At 40.1% G+C, this 27,854-nt stretch overlaps 1 protein-coding gene across 2 annotated transcripts in view; it reads right to left on the reverse strand.

Moving 5' to 3' along the window:
* LOC111832835 (cadherin-4-like) overlaps nt 1-23,903 on the reverse strand; it is a 362,676-nt gene extending 338,773 nt beyond the window's left edge. The window contains exons 1-3 of one of the 2 annotated variants that reach the window (XM_072715730.1): nt 23,807-23,903; nt 23,658-23,716; nt 21,943-22,054 (exon numbers count right to left, since the gene is read on the reverse strand). In XM_072715730.1, the coding sequence (XP_072571831.1) occupies nt 21,943-22,054; nt 23,658-23,714 (169 nt within the window). In that variant the 5' untranslated portion in view covers nt 23,715-23,716; nt 23,807-23,903. Of the gene's footprint in view, nt 1-21,942; nt 22,055-23,657 lie in introns of both variants that reach the window. The other variant, XM_072715731.1, reaches the window with a different exon arrangement.
* Nucleotides 23,904-27,854: the final 3,951 nt, after the last annotated feature.

The raw sequence follows: 27,854 nt of genomic DNA on the forward strand, positions 1-27,854 counted from the left end.
ATTGATAGGCGCGCGTTTCTTTGCGCAGCTCTTCACCATTTTAGGCGCGTGATGGCGTGCACGCGCAATTGCGCACCTTAAAGGACAAGCCCTGCAAAACCATGGAAAAACGGGAGCTGCATGCAAGGAGTCTGGCCGGCGTGGAATGCTTCGTGAGGATAGGTTCATACAGTTAGGCGTTGCTAAGCGATGTACTGTAGATGGCCGGCAACAGCCGATTCTGAATTGTGCGCGCGCTCGGAAGATGAGGCTGTACGTTGTAACGAAGGTCAATTTGCCTATTTTCCTCTGAAAATCATACGTTATATCGAAGTTTACGCTGTAAAGGTGTACGTTCTAAGCGATACCGGCAAATGGAATAATGCATTACGCGAATTCGGGACATCGAAATTTGAACGTTGTATTGGTGTAAACGTTATAAACGGGGTACGTTGTAACGAGGTTCGACTGTATATATATATTTTATATATTTTTTTTATGTGAAAATCTTATACATTACATGTTTTATTGTCTTTTTAAATGCTTTTTTCCCTTATAATGGGCGCCAATGGAGGGGAAAACGCTTAACGTAAAATAAAGTCCATATTCCTTGTATTTCGGTTTTGATATTTTGTCAGGTGAAAGTGTTTATGACCAGATATATGTGTGAGAAGTTTGGTGATTTTTGGTGGCTGTCTTGGTACTTTAAATCACATTAAGACTTTTCTTTATAATGGGCGCCAATGGAGGGGAAAACGCTTAACGTAAAATAAAGTCCATATTCCTTGTATTTCGGTTTTGATATTTCGTCAGGTGAAAGTCTTTATGACCAGATGTGTGTGTGCGAAATTTGGTGATATTTGTTCGCTATTTTGGTACATTAAACCACATTAAGCTTTTTCACATTAAGCGTTTTAGAATGTCTCCTCTGGTCCGCACCTCAATGCTCTGCGTTGTGTTTGTATGTGTTGGGTCGAGGGGCTTTGGGCAGGAACAAAACAACACCAGCCACGCAGGTTCGGGATTGTAGGTCGGGACTGACGCAATTTTTTAAAATGCAGTATTTCTAATGCTCCGCTGTTGCCGCTCCGTGCTTTCGGGGTAGCGAGAGCAAACTAAAGGGAAAAAAAATGCCATCCGCTCTAAACCCGCGTATGGAATACGGTGTCCCAGAGCGAACATATAAATGTAAAACGGCCAAAATAGCGGTGCATTAGAAATACTGCCCTACATCTACATTATGAGTAGCATTACAGTAATGGAACTTCAGGGAGCATTACATTACTTAGCAGCATATAATAGGTGACTTCTGAATTGTATCGCATCAGTTAGCCTCTGTAATTATTAACAGTATTTCAGTTCTTTTCAGAAAACACTTCATTGTCTAATACTCGGTCGTGAGATATTTTAGACCACGTTTTATGACCATGAAAATGTACGTATGCATTTTCTCCGTTGGCAATACGTTGCCAACAAGCCTGCCTGCTTTTGTTGGCTGCAGTGGTATTGAACTTTCTTTGCAGTGTTGATTTAAACTCCTCATAACCCTGCATAATTAGCATGCAGTCTTCCTCCGTGAAACATGGAGCTCGCGCCATGAGTCAAACGGTGCCTTGAGCTGCCCAACGTGCTCCATTTATGTGAACGCGCACAAACTCCAGTGCAGTTAACACCGATTTAACAAATCATCTTCTTAACTTGCGTCGTAGTACTGATTAGCCCCGATTGAGTCAACCTGATTTTGTCAACCTCGCATTCGCAAATTACCTCCGTTGTTCCCAGAATAGGCTCTGAGCCCCTGCAACCCCAGTGGGGATTAAGTGGTCACAATAATGGATGGATTATTATTAAGGGTCCAAAGCACGTAGTGCTATGGAACCTTATTTGTTTTTGTTAGAATTTTCTTCTTTTTTTTTCTTCCCTAAAACTGAATGCCCAGCCTAAACCGTAAGACCTAGGCTTACCAAATTTGGCAGCAAGATGTCAATTCCTACCCACTACTCAGGCCCTCCGACCCGTCCCTGTCAGTCAGATGGGGGCGCTGTAGCGCCCCTAAGCGTTTTGGTCGATATCTCCTGACCCGTTGGTCCTACAGTCAAAATTCTTTTTTCCCCAGATACAGACAGGCATGTCCTACCAACTTGCCATTCGGACTATGAAACTACACCTGGTTAGATTTTTTGGTAATTTTGCATAATTTGCAAATCCTAATTAAGCCTTAAAGTCCAAGCTTGTCCTACCAAATCAGACAAATGAGGTGTCAATTAGGGGTGCACCGATTGCAGTTTTCTGGCCGATCAACGATCACCGATCCTTAGGCAACCTTACCTGCCGATCTCGATTTTTTTTTGCCGATCTTGTTTCTTTCATAACTAAAAGACAGTTACTTCAATGTTTCCATTTTTATTGAGTAAATTGATATGAATACTCACAAAACATGAGGTAGTGTCCTCAAATATAAATGAACATATAAATGAGCATTGCTGTTTGAAGTACAAAATCATATTTTTTCTTCCAGACTTTAATTTCTCTAATTTTGTAAAAAAAAAAATATATATATAGCTGTTATGACACACTTGTCAAAAAAATAGGGAGGGAGGCAGCCTGCACTGCACCTCTCTCGGGAATGGGAGAAAAGGCTGATTTAACCCTCTGGGGCCTATGGGTAGGAAACACACTTTCACTGACTGGGGCATGATCACACATTTCATCACACTTAATTCATGGCAAATAAATTATTTCTTATATATTTGTTTTGCCATTACACTCATCTTTATTTTAATATATATTGTAAATATGTCAGATTTTTGTTAAGTTTGAAATTTGACATCAAAGTATAGACATGCAAAATGCAGTTTGGAACACTTGCAGAAACATTATAAAAGTACATACTGTAGTAAGCAATGCTGGCAGTTTGTTTTGATCCCAGATATCTGATCACCAAAGTCTTGGATACATGAAGATGACTAAATGGTGTAGATGCAACATTAATTTGGATAAATAAATAAGAAAAACCTAACTCATGTAACTATTTCTGGCTCCTTTCATTGAATATGTAGCAACTTTCATGTTTATGAATGAGCCATTGTCACCTGGCCACGTCCCCAACCCCCTTTTATGGCGCTGAAGGGGATGTATCTGGATCGCGTTTCACCGTTGCGCTGTTAATCAAATTACCATGCGAATGCAATTTGAATACGCGCTAATGCGGCTATTTAGAATGTGAATAGCGATCTTCGGGTGAGAGCGGTACTACACGCCCCCGATGCAGGTAAAACAAAGTAAGATGACATGGTTTACTTTTTTGCCGATTTAACCTAATTAAAAAAACTTTAATACTTCCGACAATGGACGTTTTGAAAAGAAGACAGATTACGGATTTAGCCAGCGTTTTTTTCATGATTATACATTAAGATTTCAGCGAGATATTTATAAACTGAAATAGACGCGAAAAGTACGCGATGTCGTTGACGACATACTCGACCCCAAAGAGTTAAAAGCATATAACTAAGATCGGTGGATCTCATGGGAATATGGTCGATTTCTGATCCCCTCAAATTAACGTGATCGAGGCCGATCGATCGGTGCGCCGATCGATCGGTGCACCCCTAGTGTCAATCGAATTAGAACTCTAAGCTGATCAAGAATTATAAAAAAAATTCAGACATTTGTGTATCCTATGGCCATTAGCAACGCCCAAACAATGCCCAAATTTGGCCCGCTTTGGTCTGACTGCTATAACTTGGCCGTGCCTTGGCCTACCTGGACCAAATTTGAAATCCTGCCTCCCGACACCATTCTGGGTACACGGTCCAAGGCGGGCCGCATTTCGTCCATAGGGGCCGCTACAACTAAAAACTGCCAATATCTCCTGACTACCTTAGTGAATCCAAATGAAATTTGGCACATATGTTCTAGGTCCCAGCCTGAGGTCAGTCACCTACAATGGCAGTCATAAGCCCTAAAAGAGTGGCCGCAATCAGCCAATCAAATTCAAGCAGCCATTTGACAGGCTTATCAATGACCAATCCAAACCAAATTTGGATGGCATATTTGTCCTCTGACCCTCACCCCTCCCTGTAAAGGACAGCTCGGTAGGCCAAATGGGGGTGTGATAGCGCCCCCATCTGCATTTCTGCCTATTTCTCCAGAACTGCCAAGCCTACACTTAATTTTTTTTTGCCAGTCCAATTCAATATGTCCTGATGAATCCAACTGCATGCATGGTTCTACATCTTTGCGTTTTTGCATGATTTATATTTGTCTGAAAACAGGTTATTTCGTTAACCTCCTAGGATTTTCGCCCCAACCTACTTAAATCTGGTGTCATTCAAATCAGGAGACAGTCCTTTTAAAGATTTAGAGAAAAAAAATTAAACTTTCGGTAAAGTACGGCCAAAAGCCACACCAAGACCTTACTGGTGCCACGTCCATTTCAATCAGACAGCTATATCTCAGGCACACTTCAGCCAATCATTACCAAATATCTAACTCTGATGGAGGGCTGTACCGCAGAGAGACCCTCCAAATTTCGTGTCGATCGGTCATACGGGAGCGCTATAGTCACTATCAATATATGTCTAAGACCCACCTAGGCTAATTGAGCTAAAATGAGTTACCAGATCAGGTAGGAAGGTGTCTACCGATCTCACCCATCTTGCCCACAGCAGCGGGTGGCTCAGTGGGCTAAGCCTGTGTTCCTGTAATCAGAGGGTCGCTGGTTCAAACCCAGCTTATGCAGGTATTTTAGCTAGGTATCCTGATGAGCACAATGTGCTCTCCAACATCAACTGACCTGTAACACCTGCACTAAAAGCATCTCCATCCTAATTTCTGCCTACTACTGAGACCATTTCACCAAAACCAGTCCTGCTCTGTCCTACACCTCCTATCCCATTAGACCTACACTCAATCTCCATCCTGTTATGGCAGTCTAATTCTGTCTGACTTTATACTACCCTGGCCGCTGGTTCTCTGCCGTTATTCCTCTACTGTCCTACCAGTCCGATCATCCTACGCTTTGGACCCGTTCCTAACTGCTTGCAGTTTCTAGTTGTTGTTGTTTTTGTTGTCTTCTTTCTATGGAGGTAAACAAGCAGTTAATAATTATATGAATTAATATAGGCTAGTTTTTTTTAGTGACAGTTACAAGTACAAGTATGTTTTTTTAGTGGTTGCTGAATTAAGTCCTCAACAGTTTACTCAATTCCAGTGCTTCATTCAACAACTTAACAACAGCCTAACTGCATTGCACACAGCACACACTGAATGTGACTCAGTTGAACTTAGCAGGTTTGTTATGGGAAGTGAGTCTCTCTCAGTGTGACTCCCTTTCACATAAAAACCTGTTAATGTAGTAAATTAAAAACAACATGGGATAGATCAATTTTCATTCCCATTTCTTCCATAATGGTAAAGTAACAGGTGTCATGTTCTCAAAATGATATTAATGTAATCTACTATGGTTTTCACCTGGAGCTGTGTCAGAAAGTTACCGCTAATGTTAATAGATCACCAGGGGATAGATTAACAAGTAGACTTTACTGTTTTGCTCCCATTCCTACACGACGACATGACTGTAAAATAGCGATACATAAGCGGGTTTCAGTATTTGTGTGACTGAAGAAAGATTCGCTGTCACCCCCACCTAACTAAATGCCTGTTCTGTTTATCTACCTCATCAGTTTTTCTTTTCCTAGGAAAATACATAAGTAAGCTCTGGAAATGGTACAAAAATGTAATATCACAATTACCGTGACCAAAATTATTAAAGTTATCAGAATTATCGCGGTGTTGTTAAAAGATACTGATACACAAACTGAAAACATTTCACCAAGTTTTAAATTTAAAACCACAACTAAAATTAGCAGCACTATACACTTCAAATAATAATAATATAGCCAATAAAATAAAATAAAAACAGAAACCAAAAGATTATTTTTTTTGTACCAAAACTTCATTGACATCATAAAACAAATACCGTGAGTCTGATTTGTTCGTGCCCCTATACTTCTATCCTGAAACTGGCTAGTCTCCCCTCTCAATGTGGCCCTAATACTCCATCACAGGAAAATTCATACAGATAAAGGAAATGAACTGGTGTAAACAATATGCAAACACAACACACACAGAATTCAATTTAATAGCATATAGGCAAAAATAGCTGGCACCACTATACCACTGGCAACTTGTAATGTTTTTACAAGAGCAGATAACACCGGGGCAGCACAGTGGCGCAGTGGTCAGCGCTGCTGCCCCACAGCAAATAGGTTCTGGGTGTGGTCCTGGGTCCTTTCTGTGTGGAGTTCGCATGCTCTCTCCATGTTCATGTGGGTTTTCACTGGGGACTCTAATTTCCTTCCATGGTCCAAAAGCATGCAGAATAGGTTGATTGGTGAGTCTAAATTGTGAGTGCGTGTACCCTGCAGTGTGTTGGGGACTGCCCAGGGTGGGTTCCTGCCTGTGTCCATTGTTCCCAGGATAGGCTCTGTGACCCCAGTTGGGATTAAGCAGTCTCAGAAAATGAATGGATGGATTGATAGTAGGGCTGCACGATTTGGGGAAAATATCAAATCGCAATTTTTCTGACAGAAATTGCGATTGCGATTACGATTTGATTTGCGATTTAATTTTTTTATGTCAAGCTTCAGTTCAATATTCAGTGTGTAGTAATTTTAAAACATATGACGCCGCATGACATACCATCAGTATTAACTGGTCTATATTCTAATGCAAGGATGAGAATTTAACACTGGAATTCCTGGAAAAATTAGGCTCTCCTCACGAGGAGCCCCCCCCCTTACTCCCCACACAAGCTGCCCGCCCCCTCTCCAGCACCATTAACACCTTTTGTTTTGCAAATTAAACACAGTCAAGTTAAATAAAGTAATAATGAAAACAATTGCAGCAAAAAGAAAAATAGCGATCTTGCAGGTAACGCTTATTGCCCTCCTAATAACACTAGAACCGCCTTTCCCACGCCAATGAACAAGCAAGAACTACTTAGTTGTATGCAGCCCTTTTGTTTGCGCTATTGTGTTGTTAGCTGCTGTTAACACTAATAACACTCAAAAAACCGTAATGTTCATAACAGAGTGGCTGTTCTGTCGTGAAACCGTAAAGCTGGAAATTTTTAAACGTAGTATGCATTTTATAAAATGTCGAATAAATAGAAGTCGTTTATTGGTGATTTCATGTTGGTCGAAGTTTCCACTTTTTAACAACTGTATACTGTTATTTTCTATACAAATCAATTCAGGTGAAACAAAAAATGTACGTGTTCATGGTTGCAAACTCTTTCAGACTCACGCAAGAAATCTTACGGCAAATCTATATTCCATTCTTAACTTAAAATTAGCTGCATCAAAAATGTTACTGCAGTTTGCAAACCCTACAGACTATTTACAAGGTAATAAAACTTACATACATATAAATGTGTGTGCAGAAGAGAGAACAGAAAATCTCACTCCATGCAGCTGACCAAAGTTGCCAACCCTACATTTTATTTTAAATGAGAAGTAAAATGCAGTTTTCGACTGAAGCAGCTTATCATTCCTTTGCTTTGTTACTTGGACAAATACAAAACGAATGATTAAACATTATATGTCTCTCTTTTTGTATGTTTTCTAAATAAGACCGCGTTCCCATACCCAACTGTAATAGCGATTAAAGCGATCTATTCTTTTAGTATTTATGTTAAAGCAAGACTTTTATTTTATTACTGTTGTGGGATTAATCTTTGGAAACACTTAAATTTAATAAGCACAAAAACATATGACATAAACACAACTGTATTGTGGGTTTTACGGCTTTTTAGGAGGTCATCGACTCCACTGCTGTGAGAACTACTTATTGTCTCGTTGTTTTGATGGGTTAGCGGTATTCTAATGCTATTGCCTATTAACAAAAACCAAAGGTATGATACGCTGAAGTATATTGCAGCTGGTATTTAAAAGGAGCTCGCCGGTTCTATTGATGATAGGACCTTTCTGAAACAATCTCGGACCATGAAATAGAAAGGCAGTTCACTTATAGCTCAGTAGCGGAATCAGAATTTTTCCGCACCGCGAATGTAACATTTTCCTTGGGTTTCACGTGTTTGCTGTTTGTGGGCCTATTCGCCTTCTTGGGCCACTTCTGATTGGTGAGCATGACCTGCATGCGAGAAGCAAGGCGCTTGTGATTGGTGAGAATGACTGTCACACAGGGAGCACAGCATGAATTTGTAAAACTATTCTCACAGCAATTTTAAAACCTGGGTCCGACGTGCTGTGTGATGTATATCATAAATCGCGATTTTTGCGACTTGCTAATCGCGTTGTTTCAAATCGCAATTTCGATTTGAAATCGATAAATCGTCCAGCCCTAATGGATAGATAACACTGAAAGATTCAGTTTACATTACTGACAAGCTACTATCAAGTAAAACAGACAAACGTACCATTTTCCCTCATTCCGAAGTCACCACAACATGCACTGAGCTGAAAGTTAACATAGATTGCATTCGCTATAAAGTAGAGAGTGGTGGTCATGAAGATGACTTGTAAGACTAGACATGTTGCCCCCCTTTGCATATATTTTCTTTCTGCATGTTTTGCAGACAGAGTGGCCATCTTCAATCAGTTTTGCATCTGTAGTTTTATAAAAGCCAAAATAGGCCCACACCTCTGATCTTGTCCTTGTAAATTTCCCAAGCATTATCACCGTCTTCCACCATGTTTTCAACACAAAACAAACCCACATTACATGCTGCACCTGCGCACCTGCATCTGGGAGACTGCTGCTAGCTTTGCTTAATGCTCAGGGCTGTGGAGTCGGAGTCGGAGTCGAGGAGTCGGAGTCGGAGACAATTTTGGGTACCTGGAGTCGGAGTCAGAGTCGGCAAAAAGTTAACCGACTCCGACTCCTACTAAATTTAAATGGGAATTAAAAAAGTAAGTTGAAATGTCCCAATTCACAAACAGTCTTAATGAACTACTTCTCTGCTGTAAGAATAAAGCCCAATGCATGCAGTGCATAATGTTACCACAAAACGAACATGTCAAGTAACCATGAAGCATGCTTTTCATTGACTGTATGTGTCACTATATCGGATGTAATGCACAAGTAAGGTGCGGCACCGCTTTCCATTGTGTCGTGTTCCACTGTTACAGGGAACTGTGAACCTAGCCTAAAGCCCCCCATACATTTACAGATGCACTGCCGATTTTTCGGCCGTTCAACGAGTCATCACGCGTCAAACGCCTGAAAAATCATCTGGTGTGTTCTCAGCTCCGTTGGCTCCCCTTCGCTATGCGCTACCCTTGAAACCTTGTTTTCATTGTGTTTGTCTTTAATCTGGCATTATAGTAGAGTGTTGGCTTCCTAGCCAGTAGTTCTGTGGTGAAATGACATGTATGTTGCCTTCCTTTCCTTCAATGGATGTAGAAAATACATTAGCATAGTATATACATACAGAGGAGTCGGAGTCGGGGAGTCGGAAGATTTAGAAACTGAGGAGTCGGAGTCGGAGCATTTATCTACCGACTCCACAGCCTTGTTAATGCTGCACAGTATTTAACATAATGTAGTGCTGGCAAGATGGCTCCACATAGTGGAGCCTAGTAACAGCACAGAAGCATGGTGGGAAATCTGTAAATAGCTGTTTGTGTTATTGTCAATACTTGCTGTGTACCCGATTGTCATGGATGCCCTTGCCTGTGTCTTGCATGAACCTAGCCTGATCCTCGCATGTGTCTAGTTATTGTGTGAACTACCCATCATGTGTGTGCCTTACCATCCAGCATCAAACCTCCCTGTGTTTCCCTGTTATGTGTTCAATATCTGATGTCTTTGTCAGTTTTTTAAGGGCCTAATATGAGTTGTTTCCTCTTAAAAACAAGTCTTCTTGTTTCTCCCCAATGCCGCACTGCCTCAGTTTGCCTCACATTATCATGTTTTGAAAAACTTACTGTAATCAACCACTGGGTTAACAGTAATTAAAATTTGAAATGGTAATACTAACCATCTGAAAATTTACTACGGTTTACTGTGAAATCAGTATAGAGTTTTATAAGACTATATGTTAACCCTCTGGAGTTTAGGGGTAGGGAACACACTTTCACTGACTGGGGCATGGTCACACATTTCATTCAATATCATAAACTTAATTCATGGCAAATAAATTATTTCTTATATATTTGTTTTGCCATAAAACTCATCTTAATCTTAGTGTACTTTGTAAATATGTCAGATTTATGTTAAGTTTGTAATTTGACATCAAAGTATAGACATTGCAAAATGCAGTTTGGAACACTTGCAGAAACATTATAAAAGTACATAGTAAGCAATGGTGGAAGTTTGTTTTGATCCCAGATATCTCATCAGTAAAGTCTTGGCTACATGTGTAGTGAATAAATGGTGTAGTTGCAACATTCAGTTTAATAAATAAATAAGAAAAACCTAACTCATGTCACTATTTCTGTCTCCTTTCATTGAATATGTAGCAACTTTCATGTGTATGAATGAGCCATTGACACCTGGCCACATCCCCCCCCCCCCCTTTTATGACGCTGATGGGGATGTATCTGGATCGCATTTCACCATTGCGTTGTTCATCAAATTACCATGCAAATGCGATTTGAATACGCACTAACACACTACACGCCCCCGATGCAGGTAAAACAATGTAAGGTGACATGGTTTACTTTTTTGCCGATTGAACCTAATTTTAAAAACTTTAATACTTCCGACAATGGCCGTTTTGAAAAGATGACAGATTACGGATTTTTTTCATGTTTCTATAATACGATTTCAGCGAGTTATGAACTGAAATACACGAGAAAGATACTCGGCATCGCCGACAATGCCGTCGATTCCAGAGGGTTAAATGACAACGTAGTATAGCCTATGAATGCCCTTAACTAATTGAATTCCATAATGCATGCATGGTGGGTGGGGGCGACAATCAGACTTCCACAGTGAGTCAGCAAGGCATTGGATTTCATGACTGATAGGTTGGATAGATATTATTTGCTATGGTGGCAAATATTTTGGCGTGACGAGCTGCCATGGAGAAACGTTACCAGCAGAAACATAACCCCAAGGTTACGCAGACTTGACATTATAGCAGGAGAGACAGAAGATAATTTTAAACTAATCTCAGAATGGAGATCAGGAGGAGTAACAATTAGTATCTTAGTCTTTTCTGAATTCAGTTGCAAGTGCCAATCATTAACCTGAGACAGATAATCAACAAAAGTGACTAAATTATTCATTTGATTTGGTTTAAATGAGAAATAAAGTTGTATATCATCTGCAGAGAGATGATACGAAATACCATTAAAAGAATTAAGAATCTGTAACAAAGGAATAATATATAACAAAAAAAGTACAGGTCCAAGAACTGAGCCCTGGGGCACTCACATGTCAAAGGAGCAGAGTCGGATGAGAAGCCAGCCACACTGACTGGGAAACTCCTATTCGACAAATAAGATAAGAACCAATCCAAAGCAGTGCCAGAGATCCAATGATCCACTGTATCAAAAGCTGCAGTAAGGTCTAACAGTACAAGCCCAGAGCACTGGCCTGCATCAGCAACAATTTAAAGGTCATTATAAACTTTAACAAGGGCTGTTTCTGTAGAATTTCGCCTCCAAAACCATTATTGAAAGCAACCGCTGCTCCTATAAGGAGGCAAAAGATGCTGTTCAACCACCTTTTCCAAAACTTTCGCAATAAAAGGCAGTTTTGAGATTGGCCTGTAATTACTCAAAATAGAGGGATCAGAATTAGATTTTTTCAACAGCAGTTGAATTACAGCATGCTTAAAATACGATGGAACCACACCAGATCTCAAAGAGCAATTTATGATATTCAAAAGGCACGGACCTACACAGCTCAAAGATTTAAAAATTAATGACATTGGCAACAGGTCAGAAGGACATGATGGTTTTCAAGTCAGAAAGATCAGTGAGTAAAACTTCTGTGAACACAAAGGACTTAGAGCATGAGTGAATTAAATCAATAGATGTAATGGCTGGAACAATGTTTGCCCAAACAACATTAACCATGCCAATAAAATACCTAAGAAAATTATTACAGTCACTGTCAGAAAATACCTGGATAATAGATCGAGTTGGGGAAATAATATTGTGAATAAGATCACATAGAACTTTGGGATTATGCTTGTGAGTCTGAATGATATTGGAAAAGTAGGCTATTCTAGCATCCCTGACCAAAAAATTTAAAGAAGTCCTTTAAGTGAGAACAATGAACTTCCAGATCGGTGGCCTTCCATAGTCGCTCAGCTTTTCGACAGGAACTCCTGAGATTACAGATAGAGTCATTTATCCAAGGAACTGAGTGGGTAACAGAATGCTGCCTGATTTTAACGGCACCTCCCGCCCCCCCTTGAAGGTCAAGTTAATTTTATTTAATTTTATTTATAGGCCAGATCACAATAGAAGTCATTTAAGGTTACCTTTCCTATAGAACAGGTATATACATTGTACTTTTATTGAACAAACTAAATAGCCTTATGTTATTTATCTTATTTACACAACAGCTTGTCATTTTTGTCTACACGGACGCGCGTTTACAATTATCCTTGCATGGCAGAGTTCCACCCCGATGCGCGCGCAGACAAGTGCGCGTGCACACACAGGTGAGCACACTCCCACCAGCAGACAGAGAGTGCGCATCGGAAAATATGTCGCGTCAACCACCTGAAAAGCAGACAAAATTTTTTTAAACGCTCCCAGGGTGGTGAAGATGGCAACACTCGCTAGACTAGTGGCAACACTAAAAACAAATGTTCTGATGTTTAGTTCAGTTGTTATATTGACTGCTGTCATTAAAAAAACACATAAACGCCATGAATCCTGTCGGTGTCCGTCTGCCCCCTCACCCCCCCCCCCCAAAGCTGTAAACCTAGGGGAAACACTGAAAGGAACAATCTTGTTCAAAATATCTGTACAGTAACCATTAGAACATTGATCTGCTAACTCAACATCATCATTACTGCCAACATCAGATGGTAGGGGAGAAGCAGTTCAGAAAGGTATGATGGGGCTAAGTTATTAAGAGCTTTGAATGTCAGGAGAAGTATTTTAAAGTGGATGCATTCTATTATAGGGAGCCTGGCAGGCTCTGAAGTATGAGTGTGATGTGCTGGTATGAGCGAGTGTGGGTGAGGATGCGGGTAGCAAAGTTCTGGAGTATCTAGTGGCCCAATGTCAGGATAATCTGGCTAATTTTGTTGAGTGTGGATTTTGTCCAAAGATAATTAATTCTGTCATCACTTTTAAGTTTTAGATTAAATTTTTGCTCATCCATAGCTTGATTTCATAAAGACAAGATTCAATATGTGCAAATGGCAGGTTGTTTATGGAGCTAGTACTGACCCAAATCTGCGTGCTGCTGGCATAGAGGTGAAAATTATATGGCAGTTAGCAAGGTTAGTTGGGTCAAGGCCAGACTTTTTAAGGATATGGGTGACAGCCACCTAGCAGCAGGAACATGGCCATGGGATAAGGATAGATTGAATAAGGTGGTAAGGAGGTGACTGAGCACCAGGAGACATTTCTTAGTTAGGGGTGTAGGGAGAGGGTCAAGTGAGCAAGTGGCAGAAATTTTGCAATTGAAAAATGCAAGGAAAGCATTACAATTTCTGACATAAAAGAAATATTGTGATCAGGGGCTTTGAATAATCTCTTGACATTAGAAAACAGGTGACGTAGGTTCCTATTATTGCTATTTATGAGACTGGAGTAGTAGACAGATGTAGCAGTTTGTACGGATTGTAATAATCCTTATAACAGGTAATAGGTAGTTTGTAGGCCTCAACCTGGACAGAAATGTGGGTTTTCTTGAGTAATCGTTCAAGTATATGGCCTTTCTGTTTCATGGAACGGAGCTCAAGAGTGTACTACAGGGCAGGGGTAATAAAGGACACCAGTTTTATTTTCAAGGGGGCAAGAGAATCTAATGAGTCAGATAGCAATGTGTTGAGAGTGGAGGCAAGTTCATCAGGGGAGGAGGGGTACATTTCATGTACAGAGCTGCAGAAATAACTTGCATGTGTCAACATTGCATGTGTTATGAAATGAGATACTCCGTTTATCAGACTGACAAGCAAGTAGTAGCGGAAAAGAAAACCGGATGGCCATGTGGTCAGAGAGTGGGAAAATGGAGAAGGTTGGAAAGAGAAAAACCAGAGGAACACGCTAAGTCAAGTGTGTGGCCTTTAAAGTGAATAGGGAATGCCGCATGCTATGTAATGTGGTGACAGTGAATGAATGAAAGGAAATCATCTGAAGTCTTGCAATCACACTGTAAAAACTGTTACTTAGATTCAACTCAAAAAAATTAAGGCAACATTTTCCAACTACTTTTTGTAAGTTTAGTGAACTTCTTGATATTTTGATTTGGTAGAAACCAGTATTATTCATTTTACTGTATGCTAAAAAATTAAGTAGAGTCTACAATATAAAGCAAAACATTTGAGTTTAACCATTGTGACAAAGAGCAGCATACTGACCAAATCATACTTAGTTAAAATAAGTAATATTTAAAATAAAAAAAAAACTTTTTGATTTTAATTAATTAATTTACTCTATTACTCTATTAATTTAGACAATTTCTTCAATCCACTTGAAATAATTAGTTAACATTGCCATAACTTTAAGTTAATAAGGAAAGAGAGGTATTCGTTTCCAACGTTTATTACTCTATAACAGCTGCCATATACAAATCTTTATGATACGTTGCAGAGAGAAGCGTCAAAAATATAATGTCCTCATCTTTTTAATCATGTAAGGGCAACAACTGTGACTACAAATCTATCAGTTAACGTAACCTTTAACTCAGTGTTCCCCAACCGTTTTATCACCGCGGTCAAAAAAATTTTCGCGGACCGGGGGGATGGTTGCTCTCGTAATGGCGCGCGAGACGTATCCGAGAGAATAATCCGGTCATCTTTCAAAATACAAGGATTTTCAAAATGAAATACCGGTACCCGTCCGCGGCCCGGTGGTTGGGGACCACTGCTTTAACTGACACATGTACGAGGATGAGAGACCATGCTACTAGTGTTTTGCTAGCTATTTCGGAAAGAGGCAGAACATTTAAGACGAGTGATTTGAGACAAAATAATTCACATTCACCGAGGCTAACGTTATTAGACTCCTAAAACAAAAAAAATGGCGATGTTTTTTTTTAAGTACCCAGACTAAGCAGAAACATAATCTGGCAATATATCTCACATATACCTATCCTACGTTAACGTTAAAGATAGTTATTTTAAAATTAATGTTAATTTCAAGACCTTTGGTACGGCCGCATGGCGCCTGCAAAACTGACAAACTTAACGTTACTGTCTGAAACCTGGCGACGCTTTTACATTTTATAGTGCAATAAATGCGTGCTCATTCAGCTAAAATCTAACTTTATGCGATGTAAATAGTTGCTTACATGTGTTGCACGTTGTATAAAGTCCCCAAAAACCCCAAAGAAATCCGAAACTGGTCCGGTACAGGTGACAATGAGCAACAATGTCGTTGTTCTGCTGCAGCACGTGAGCGGGTCGTGACGTTTTACTTTGGATATAAACACTTAAATAGAGTTTTGTAGAAGCAACTTATTGTGAAGGTCAGTAAAAAACAATTTTTTGATAGGTAATAATAAGTTACAAAAACAATCACACTTTTTACTTATGTAAAACTTAAATGAATTCAAAAAGAAAAGGGAATCAATTTATTGGAAGAAATATACTTTTTAAAATTAATTCCTATAGACAACACCCCTGAAGAGCTTTTTACAGTGCAGGTTGATCAACATGAATATTAACATCACCACAAAATAGCAGACGCAAGGAGGAAGACGTGGTAAGGAGTTCAGAGAGTAGGCTCACGTAGGGCTATGTTTTGGTGGACAGTAAATGAGCAATACTGTAGCAGAACAGGGTATTTTAAATGCAAGATATTCAAACAATGTAACCGTAGTAAGATTAACTTAAGTGATTCTGAGATTGTTATTATAAATTACAGCAAGACCACCACCAACATCATGTAGGATGAGGTTACAGATGTAGCTGAAATTAGGGGGAGTGGATTGATTCAGTGCATAAATGTTGCCTGATGGCTACCAGGTTTTAGTGAGAAACCACATGTCAACATTTTTACCTATGATCAGTTCATGGAGTAGAGATGACTTAGAGGAGATGGTACGAATGTTCAGAAGTGCGCAGTTAATAAGTGGAATCTGGGGTAGAGCAGTGAGATTATTAAAATTAACAGCACGCTGGGTAAAGGAAGTTGACTGACACCAAACTGTCCAGAACATGTAGATATTTGTATTGTCACAGCGATAAAAAGGTCGATAGCGCCTCATGCCACATTGAATATAATGGCGCCGATGTAAAATGCCTGTTGGCATGCAGCGGAGGCAGCATCACTGGAGAGTCAATAGTTGTTGTTAAGACGTTTGAGTTCTACGGTAGAATAATTGTAAAATCATGGAGCAGACCGAAAGACTGCAATTAGCAGGGAAAGTATGTTTCAGATGCAGGCTGCGAAAATTTGCGACTATAGGAATCCAGCATTTCAAGTAATACTGTACAGTAGCAAGAGTTTAGTCCAGTACGATCAGTGCTGGGTTGTCCCCAAGGCCGGAGCCAATCACTAGAGAAGCATGCAATGCACAATGCACAGGCTGTTCCAAACCACTAATCAAGACCAAAGCCGCAACGGCTAGAAAGAAAGTTTCTCTCACAGCAGGAAGTCAAGGCGCGTATGAACAGGACCAGAGGCAGGTAAGACCCAGAGGTGAAATTGAGCGGTGAAATCCAGGGAGCAACCAGTCATATGTAGATATGATGAGTATGCAGGGATGCCATAAAGGGGGAGAAATTTACAACGATTCCAAAGGCCCTTGAGTGATAGGAACCCTAAAAAACATCACTGGATTGGTCTGATTTGGGACCTAATATGATATTCTTTCAGGGGGCTCAAAATCTCTGGTAGCACCCATATGAGCAGGTAAGTTAGACTGAACATAAAGGAACACCTATAGACTGCAAACACATTCTCCAACAACCACATAACAATAACACAGCCAAATGTTTGATGGGAGATTCAGTTAAAGAAATGTGCCTGCAGCATGTCTATAATATATTTCATAACAACAAACAAACAAATTAATTTTTGTATAGCGCATTATCACAACATTACATCGTCTCAAAGCGCTTTACAGCATCCCCATCCAAAGCCCCCAGTGAGTAAGCCATAGGCGACAGTGGCAAAGAAAAACTACCGAGGAAGAAACCTTGGGAGGGACCAGACTCAAAGGGGGAGCCCATCCTCCAGGGGCCGGCAGGGAGAGTCAAATACAGTAAAAATTCAGACACAAACGGGGAGCAGGGGGGAGATGGCAAGCCGGTGCCAACGCTCCTTCCAATCGCCAGGCAACCAGAAGGCAGGTATCGGGTGATACATGGAAGATGACACAGGCAGTGGTGAGCTGGATGCACGGACGTCATTGATAGTGGCGACGTCACATGTTGCAGGGTGTGCTGGACATCTTGATAGATTGAGGTCTCCAGGCAGCACCCCCCAGGAGGAGTAGGGGAAATAAAATATGTTAGATGAGTGCAATGTGAAGTGCAATGTGCAAGCTCCGGCAGATATGGCTATGGCAGCATAAGTAGGAGGGAGGGGCAAGTGGGAATGCAGGCATGGGGAGTCCCTGAAATGTCAGCACTCCAATCCCACAAGCGATTGTGAAGCTAGATTGACCACTGTCAATTCAGTTTATCCAAAGCCAATGGCACCAATCCCCACCCAGCTCTACACCTCACACTATAGGTCTAACTGGGAGTGAGGAGTTAGCTAGAGCTAGAACTAGTGTCCCTATAAGCTAAACTAAACAGGTGTGTTTTTAGTCTAGACTTGAATATTGAGAGTGAGCCTGAAACCCGCACATCCGGTGGAAGACCATTCCACAGCTGAGAAGCTCTATAGGAGAAAGCTCTGCAGCCTGCCGTAGCTCTTTCTACCCTAGGTACTAACAGATATCCCGCACCTTGAGAACGAAGCAAGCGCGGGGGGTTGTATGATGTCAGCAGATCACTAAGGTATTCTGGTGCAAGGCCATTCAGTGCTTTATAGGTTAATAGCAGTATTTTATAGTCAATCCGAGATTTAACTGGTAACCAGTAAAGGGAGGATAAGACTGGTGTAATGTGATCAAATTTTTTAGTGTTTGTGAGAACTTTGGCTGCTGCATTCTGAAGTTTATGTAAGGATCCAGACGGGCAACCAGACAGGAGGGCATTACAATAGTCCAGTCTGGAATTTACAAAGGCATGTATTAATTTTTCTGCATCACGAAGTGAGAGCATCTTACGAAGCTTGGCTATGTTCCGTAGATGATAAAACGCAGTTCTAGTAATACTTATGTGAGCATCAAAACATAGATCTGAATCAACTAGAAGACCAAGATTTCTAACCACCGTTTTAGGTTGTGTAGGAAGGCCACTAATGCTGAGGTGGTGAAACTTATTTCTTGCAGCCTTGGGACCAATTACCAGTACTTCTGTTTTTTCTGTGTTTAACATTAGGGAATTTTTTGCCATCCAGCACCGGATATATAACAGACAGTCTTTTAGTCATTTATATTTAATTTTGTTTAAACTGCAGCAAGCTTATGTAGGTTGCCTGGTAGACAAATGTAACAAACAGGGATATCACACCATTTACTTTAACCAGACGTGCACCCACTTACATGATTTACAGTGTTACATCTGACCTAGTTTATATATTTGGAAAAATACCTTACTCAAGCAGTTTTTGGGATGAGCTCAAATTAAAATTCAGGACATTTCATACTTTTACTAGCATCTTTCCTTGGTATAGCTTTTTTTAAAGTAAGTTGCTAAATATTGTCACAGATGTGGCAAGATGAACACAGTGTAGGATTCTTTAGGCTATAATGGATTACAGGGAAGACATTGTTGTTCACTCATGGTGAGGTGCACCCAACAGGAAGATGTAGATTAGGTTTCACACAAATTTGGCCTAAAGCTAATACATAGGTCTTAAGTAAAGACTGAGGGCTATGAGCTCTAATCTTTCTGGTCTGTAATGGATGGGGTGGTCTCATTGACAGTATTGACAGTAAATTTTGAGCCCCGAATGGTGAGGGGAATCAGTTTGTTTTCCTCACAATGTGAACTCACTTCAATTTCACCAAGCTGTTGGCTAAAGCCCACAGTCCTAAAAAACTACCTTTTCAGTGACACAGTGACAAAAATTCCCTAGCTCATAAAGAACTGAAAAAGGGGATTTTACATGCCACTTCTTAATGGCCTGTTTTGTTATTTCAGGGATACACACTTTTAATGCTTAAAAGCACCAGGTATAGTAAGTATTGTTTGGGAGAGTGTTTGCTCTCTTAAGTCTGGACATCTATGTGACGCTTGCAAGTTATTGTTCTGAACTTGATAAATCACATGCACGCAAGCAGAAATGATAATGATAATCAATATTCCTCACTCCCATAAAAAGAGAAATCACAGCTGTACTCATCACCTTTCTGTCTGGCCCTCTGGCCTCACAGTCTTCCTCTGACCCAAATGAACCTCTCTCTGACCCAACTTATGCAGAACTGCTCTGGGGAGCAGTGGTGTACTGCTCTTGCATGACATAAAACAAGTTCATCTGGCCAGCTGCTCTCAACTTAACACAAAGTATTTGCTCTGTATTCACTTAACATCAGAGGTTACCAAAGAGGCCAACACCAATTTTCAAAGCAGCAGTCATTCTCATTCAGGCCTTTGGGTATAGCCATAACCCAGCAGCCCAACACACTGCTTGCCCAAGTCTCCCTTTAGAGTAAATAAAGCAGATAAAAGAAGCAAGACTTGGACTTTACCTCTCCTGGGCTTAATGCAATGCTTCAACAATGAGATCAAGGAAAGAAACATTGCCTCAAAGAATTGGAAGATTACTACGGAAAAAAAAATGCATTGCTACTGAACCGAGAAAATTCTCGGTTCAAGAGTTCTCACAGCAATAAAAGAAAAAAGCAAAACATCAAGCACAGTTCTGAATTAGTGGGCACAGGCTTTTCAGTTATAACGCTGTCCTGTAGTACTGTTGGGCCCTTCTTTAATCTAACAGTGGCTCTGCCTAAAGCCACATCACAAAGATCTGAATGTTTTGCTTTATGAATTTTGCACCCAATACAAATTCAGTATACACAAAGGACCTCATACATGACTACACTACTTGACATACTGATACCATGACAATTTGATATCATGAATGATCCACAGGACTGGGTTGAGACTTAAACCACCCACCGTGGATGTGAGAGGCAGCCACGCTCTATTCTGAGCTACTGTACCATGTGACCCAATATGAATGAAGAAAACAATATTTAGAAGAATTGCTTTTCTGAAAGCAATGAGTTCAGCCTATTCAATAAAACTTATGTTGGGATTAAAAGCAATAGGACATAAAGAAGAATACTGCATATTCAAGATGAACAAGATACAGTGGTACCTCGGTTCTCGAACTTAATCCATTCCGGACTCCGGATCGAATCCTAAAAAGTTCGAATTTTTCCCATAAGAAATAATGGAAAACCAATTAATTGGTTCCCGGCCCCCAAAATTACACCTAAATATGTTTTGTTTTTTTTTAAGCAGCATTTAAACACAAAATGAACAGGATAAAACAAGAAGAGCATTTTTTTCTTAATGGCTTCCAAAACGATAAAGATCTTATCCCAACATTACCCCTGTCCTACCCCGATCGTCCGCTCCTTCCGCATGCCACCTCATGTAGGATCCCCATGTGATCAGCTGTTTCTGGTTGTTGTCATTAGTCCTCTGTATTAAGTCCGCGTTTCAGTTTGTTTCCCCAGTCCGGCCATTGGGTGAGTTCGACTTGCTTACAGCGCTGGCTTAAAGCAACGCATTCTGATCCTGACGCAATGCATTACGGTTAGATGCATTGCGACCTCTCACCCGGCTGCACAAACTGGAACCGCCTCCGTGACGACACACCTTTGCCCTTATTGGCTGAAGAGTTTAAGTTACACGCATGACGTTTGTATCCCAGGCAGTTCCGATGCGTAATCTGCTAATTCTCCTGAATATCACGTAAAGCAGTGAGAACTGGTTTTCAGTTAATTTACCTGGTAAAATAAAGTTTATATAAATTACATAAATGCTCTAATAGTACACGTAAGTTAGTGGTTTATTTATTGTTAGTTACTGTAATGTTGCGCTGCTTTATTTGGTTAATCGTCCAGTCTGTGAAGAAGGCATTCAAGTAAGAATTGCATTGTAGTATGACTCATTTCCTGGACGTACAATTTATATTGGATCAGCGTTCATGGTTCGACTTCTGATATTCAGATCGAGTTCTAGGTCAAACTGGTTTCTTCGACTTTCAAGAAATTCTAGTTCTAGTGAGTTCGAGAAGCGAGGTACCACTGTACTACTTACAAATGAAAGGGCTGACATTACTATGCTTTTTTAAAATTCAGATTTCAATATTGAGAGGCAAATCTGATCTCCTCTCTCTATATATCCCTTTTTCACTCAAAAAAAGCTTATGGGTCCCTAATCAAGTGACTAAGAATTCAAGTCAGAGAAGTGTAAGAAAAACAAAATTTCAATGCTGATGGATTGTAAAACAATCATCCTCAGATAACGTAGTCCAACTAAATATTTTACCAAGGGCATACACTCTGGAAACATTAGTAGTGCATCAAGCTGCAGACCTCTCCCAATCTCCATCACTTCCTTATTTCAGGTCATTTATGCACTTCTTTTTTAAGGACATTGCAATTCACTTTCGGAGAGAACGCTGAGCTGCAAAGTCTCTTGAAAATCTAAGTATTCAGCTCTTATACTTTTATTTGATCACACCTTCCAAACAAAATGAAAATAAAAATAAGACCCACAGCAAGCCTTACCTATGAGACTGGCTTGATTTTGCGGTATATTCCTTGAAACAAACATTTTATAAAAACCCAGTGAAAATCCAGGGTGGCAGGGTGGTTTGAGTGTTGGATCTCTGCAGATGCCCTGAAAGAGAGAGAAGCGGTTGTTAGGGATCTATTATCACAAATATACAGGTACTTTCACTCAGATACTGCAAGCAGAAGCTTGGTTTAGCATCTCAGCACATGGACACGCATTGGCTTTTGTGCTGAACATTCTTTTTGTCATTCAGATCCTTCAAATGTCTCCTTAATTAGAAAATATAAACATTTAAATTTCCATATGTTGTCTCTTATTTGTATTCCAGGATGTTCAGATAAATGCAACCTAGGTTTAAGAACTGCTCCTGGGTCTTGAACACAACATTTGCATAGCAGTGAATACTATTTCCAGGCCATAAAAATACAACCTTTTCTTCTGGTCGTCTGCAAATCCAAATTATCAGACAATCTTTGCTAAAAAGCCTAATCTAATAATAATAATAATAATAATAATAATAATAATAATAATAATTCGGGAAATCTATTACTGCATCAGCAACAAACATAACTTTATTTCACAAGTGCTGTACATTAAATAATGCAAAAAATGTTTTTTTCTGTTTTTCTCTGGATGCGTTATATGATTAATATTCCCTAATAAGCGGCTCCATAATTGCCAATTGATAGGCTGCTCTTTCATTTAATCTACAGTAACAAACGCACGCATGTCCTGTACGCAGGCAACAAAAAGTGTACGAAGTACTCTCAAATTCAAAAGTATCAACACACATCCAGTTCATGTGTAATAGCATTCATTATGTTTGTTTGGACTTTTAAAATGTCATCTTCCTTCATCTGCAAACGATAAATTTTGTAAATAAATAAAAATAAACGGCTGACACAACGCTGATCACTTTTAGGTAATGTTTCAAAAAATGTCCAAAACTAGATTCGGGACATTTAAAAATATGCAGTAAATATGCATATTAACAGGCGTGTAGTAAAATAATAGTAATAATAATAATAATAATAATAATAATAATAATAATAATAATAATAATAATTAAAAATATATAGCACATATATGTAATAAGGGAAATACGCTATTTCCTGTATACATTGTGTCAAAATACTTTTTAAAAACGTAAATATGCGTGTTTAATGCATTTTTTGTTTCACTTAGAAAAACCAGTAAGAACCCGACAAGACAATGTCAACTTCTACTAATAACCTAAAGATTACAAATGGAAAACGGCCGCTACATTCACACCTACAAAATAAAATGCAATTCAGCAACCCGCACATAAAAAGGCAGTTGCTTGTTTAACATCCTCACTGTCCAAGTGTTTCTGCGGTAGGCACCCTCTACTCCAATTCCATGTACATGTAACTCTATATATATATATACACACACACACACACACACACACACACAAGAGGTTCGCGTGAGCACCTGGAATTATCAGTTAACTGCGCTTCAAATTTTTTTGTGTACACAACAAAACTCGATCGACGTTGGAACACAATTAGGAATAGCCCCATTGGCATTACGATTTTTTCCTTTCGCCTTTTAACGGCCAGAGCTGCTTTACGGTGCAAGCAATACGACTCCAATAACCAAATGTCCAAACTCGCCAGTATCAGCAAGTTGTGACAGCAGCTCAGGACTTCCACCCATCGCAAAAATAAATTTAAATCATTCTCACCCAAGATGTGCCCAATAGTAAGGCATTCGCCAGCAAGGTAATGAAGCCAATTTTCATGTCTGCAAGTAAGCAGGAAGACCATCGGCGACGGGCAGTAAAGACAAGAGGTCCTTCGCAGTTTCCGATTGTTCCCGTACGAAAGCACTTACGGTTCCCCACAAACAGAGCTGCGCTCTCTGCAGCGAAGACCGTCCCGGCTCTTGACTGCAGGTGAAAAAGCGCAGTTTGCTTCAGCGCCTGAAAAGCAGTGAGCGTCACTATAACTCCTCCTACTACACGGTGCGGGAGAAATGCGCTTAAAGATGCAGTTAAAACCGAGGCATTACATATTTGCTACGTTTACCAAAATAACTCCAATAAATCCAGGATAGTTAAAGCATTTGTAATATAAATTAAACATGCATGATTGTAAAATATAGTAATACATACTGCATATTATATTGTATATATTTCTAGCGATCATAGATGTTAGTTTGATATTATCGATTGTTTATTGTGATAGTTATTTCGTTTCTTTATATTTTTTCTTTATTCGGCCTATTAACTTCCAATTACTAATTATTACCTAAATTGTATTGAACATTATACATGTGCGGTGGAAACGCCAAAAACGGCTATTACTTTGATGCATGCAATAGGTTTACACTGGATGAAAGAATGAAAGGCATGAAAGTAACACCTCTTGCTGCACTTTCAAGTATTAATACTGAATGAAATGTTAATTATGGTGACATTTCCTGGACACTAATGGGAGGTGCACTCTGCAAGATTAGAGTAATCCCACCAATTCATTACACAACGTGAATCATTAATTATTTGCTTAACCCATGCTTTGAATTCATGGACATTGTTATATAAACTTGCTGCTGCAATTGGGAGTGTGGTCATATTATTAAGAAGAAAAAGCAGTAAAAAATCATGTGGCTCAGTGGGCTAAACCTCTGTGCCTGTGATTGGAAGGGTGCTGGGTCAAGCCCAAACGTCCGCATGCCTGTGGACCCTTGAGCAAGGCCCTTTTCCCCCAGTATCCTGGGTGCCAAGCTTGCTCTCACCTGGGAGAAAATTTCCCCCATGGGGATCAATAAAAGTATAATCTATCAATCTTTGACAAATAATTACTCCACAATATTCATAATTTGCAATTGTACACCTTACGTTTTAAAATTAGCTTTATATTTTACTTATCATAATCCTTATCATATTTGCCTTATACTGTGCTTCAGCTATATAAATCAGGGACGGATTATGGGTTGTGTGGGCCCCTGGGCAAAACGTTCGCGAGGGCCCCCCCCCTCAAAAAAAAAAAACACCAGCATTGTCTGGGATGGCTAGTTGCTACGTCATCATGCCACTTGTGGGTCCAAACTAGTGCGGCGTACCGTGTTGTAAAAGCAGAATGATGTTGACAAAACTATCTTTTGCCACTTTTTACCTCGGAAAAAGTGAAAAGAAGGTGGCTTAAGTTGATACAGTAAGTTGGATCTCAAATTATAATCAGTACAGCCTAATGCCATTACCTCACGTTAATGTTAGCACCAGGTTACCCATCTCTGTTTATAGAGACAGGTAGCAACGTAGCACAACCAGATCGTACCATAACAAACATTATTTGTTTGAATAATCCAGAATGTGCTAGTTCGAAATAGAAATGGAAATGTCTATAAAAGTGAACCAAAATGCCATGTACCTGTTATAATCTGCAATTGTTGCTTTGCAGCTTTCCGAAAGAAGACAATTACATCCTCGTAGCTAGGGCCTCCTAGTAGGGCCCTCATAATTAGAGGGCCCTCTAAAAGCCCCCAAAGCCCCCATCCTCCCTAGGACCCCCTGGTAGCCAGAAGCCAGGACCATAATAGGAGGGCCTAAGAGGGCCTTCTAAAAGTAGGCTCCCATGCACCCATTCCCCTTTAAAGTTCCTATAGCAGGGCCGGGGTCCCCCTGAAAGCACCGACCCCCCCCCCCCCACCCCACCCCCCAACACCACCACCACCAGCACCACCACCACAATCACCACAATTCAAGGGCCCTTGGCAGCCAAACGCCCTCCCTCCATGTTTCCATCAGAGGCCCTATAGGGTCAGGGGCCCTTGTAGGCAGAGGATCAAAGAATGTAGGCCCTCTAAAATAGACAAAAGAAAATACATTGTTGATAAGCGTTGCAAATTGTTTTGCACCCCAAGGGCCCCTGGGCAGCGGCCCCACTGGCCCGGTCCGTAATCTGTCCCTGATATAAATCACTCACTTTCAATGGTTAACAGACCAGGTATGATGGCTTCCAGGCGGGCCCAGACTGGCCATCAGGAATACCAGATTTCCTAGTGGCCTGGCCTGCCATTCAGAGCAGACCTTTGAATAATCAGATGGTGAAACAAACTAGCTGCTTTAGTACACAACGCACATGCAGTATCGTTCTGCCTTGTGCCTCTGAGATTGTGGCTATTAGTGAAATGAAATCAAAGGAAAAAAAATGAAAAGCTAGTGCTGAGAGGCAGTGAGAGAGAAAAAGAAGCACAGTCAAAGAGGAAGCTGAAAAATGTTTTAAAATTACTGACTTGTTCAGCAAGGGGTCAGGTAACATTAACAAACAAGCTCCTCGTCATGAGTCCTTGCAACTAGGGTGGCCAGATGTCCGGTTTTAGGACTCCCAAGTCACAGTGACAAAAGTTTTGCTGCTTATATAAACAGCTGATCTCCTCACCCAGGTAATTATATTTGCAGTAGATTGTGACTGTGACTGTTAAATTAACATATCTATTTGTTCACAAGCAAAAAAATCCACCTAAAACTGATTTCAGTTCTGTAACACTTTTTTGTGCCATACTTCACGGTCCCTAAATTGTCCATGCTGTGTGATTCTGCACATGTGTGGGCCCTTCAAAGGACAACTCGTCCATGGTGAACCCCAGCCTTGTGCTCTCTGCTGTTTGGGATCAGCTCCAGGCATCCCTTACCAGGATGAGCAAGTTAGAAGATGGATAGGTATCTTTAAAATAATTCCCTTTAGCTGAAAGTTCAAGGACAATCAATGGCTAATTATTGATTTAATTAAATTATTTACAATACTTGTTACTGACATTACTTTTTAATGACAGTTTAGTTTAACACAGATAAAGGATGTCTTACACAAGGCCAATGCCCAAAACACTTGGTTAGGTGGAGAAATGGGGGGGTACTTGAAAGAAAACAGGCTCCTGATTCATTAATGAACCAACACTGTATATGGATGTAAAGACAACAAGAATAAGCAAAGAAAGGTTTTCCGAAAAAGTGCTGCTCATTTGTTTTTTGCAACGCATACACAAATACACAAATTTGATTATGGTTAATGGTTTTCAGCTTAATACTTACAGGTAAACTATAACTGATCCAGAGTGTTTTCACCAATATTGAATGTGATCTTAATACTGATGATACAATACAAATCATTTCATATGGTTATTGCAGCAACATCAAAAATACCCAAGGCTGTAAGTTTGTGGAGACACTGATATATTTAAAAATGTCAGGGGGTTACAGAATAGTCTGAGTGGGAAAGCAACATATTTAACTCTTTGAAGTTGTTTTAAAGCTGTTGTGTTCGTCCACGCCATCACTATCACTACGTATGCTTGGCTATGTATGCTTCACTTTTTATTTCATCTTTGTTTTCCATTATATGTGAGATCATGACAGGCAGAGCATACCACAAACTCAGAGGCACTGGGCAGAACCATACTGCATGCGTGTTTTGTACTAAAACATTTAGCTTGTTTCACCATATGATTATTATAAGGTCTGCTAAGTTAAGTTAGTTTGGGGAGCTAAGTGTTTTGTTTGTTGTTTTGGCCTCGGTCACTTCCGAAGTCTATCACCGGTGTATATACTGTATGTATATATGCGGCTTAATGACTTTTATTTACTCCCTCAGGTTGAAGGATTTCATAAGAGGGACAGCAGAGTAAGAACTTGAGTTATTAAGATTGCGTTTGATATTCTACGTTTATCATTTGTCATTTGATTAATGTAAATGGCGAATGGGGTTGTTTGATGTTACATTGGGGTGGGGCTGGAGTAGAAGTTTAAAGAAGTGTGAGTGTGGGTAAGCAGGAGTTGAGTTGGAATATGGCATGGGTTGTGGCCCTAACGACAGCCCTTGTCCAGTTAATAAAAAATCCTCACTTATCAATAGTGCCTAAGAACAGTTTTGTGTGTAAATCG

This window comes from Paramormyrops kingsleyae, chromosome 8 (genome assembly GCF_048594095.1).
Source record: "Paramormyrops kingsleyae isolate MSU_618 chromosome 8, PKINGS_0.4, whole genome shotgun sequence".
NCBI classification, from domain to species: Eukaryota; Metazoa; Chordata; class Actinopteri; order Osteoglossiformes; family Mormyridae; genus Paramormyrops; species Paramormyrops kingsleyae.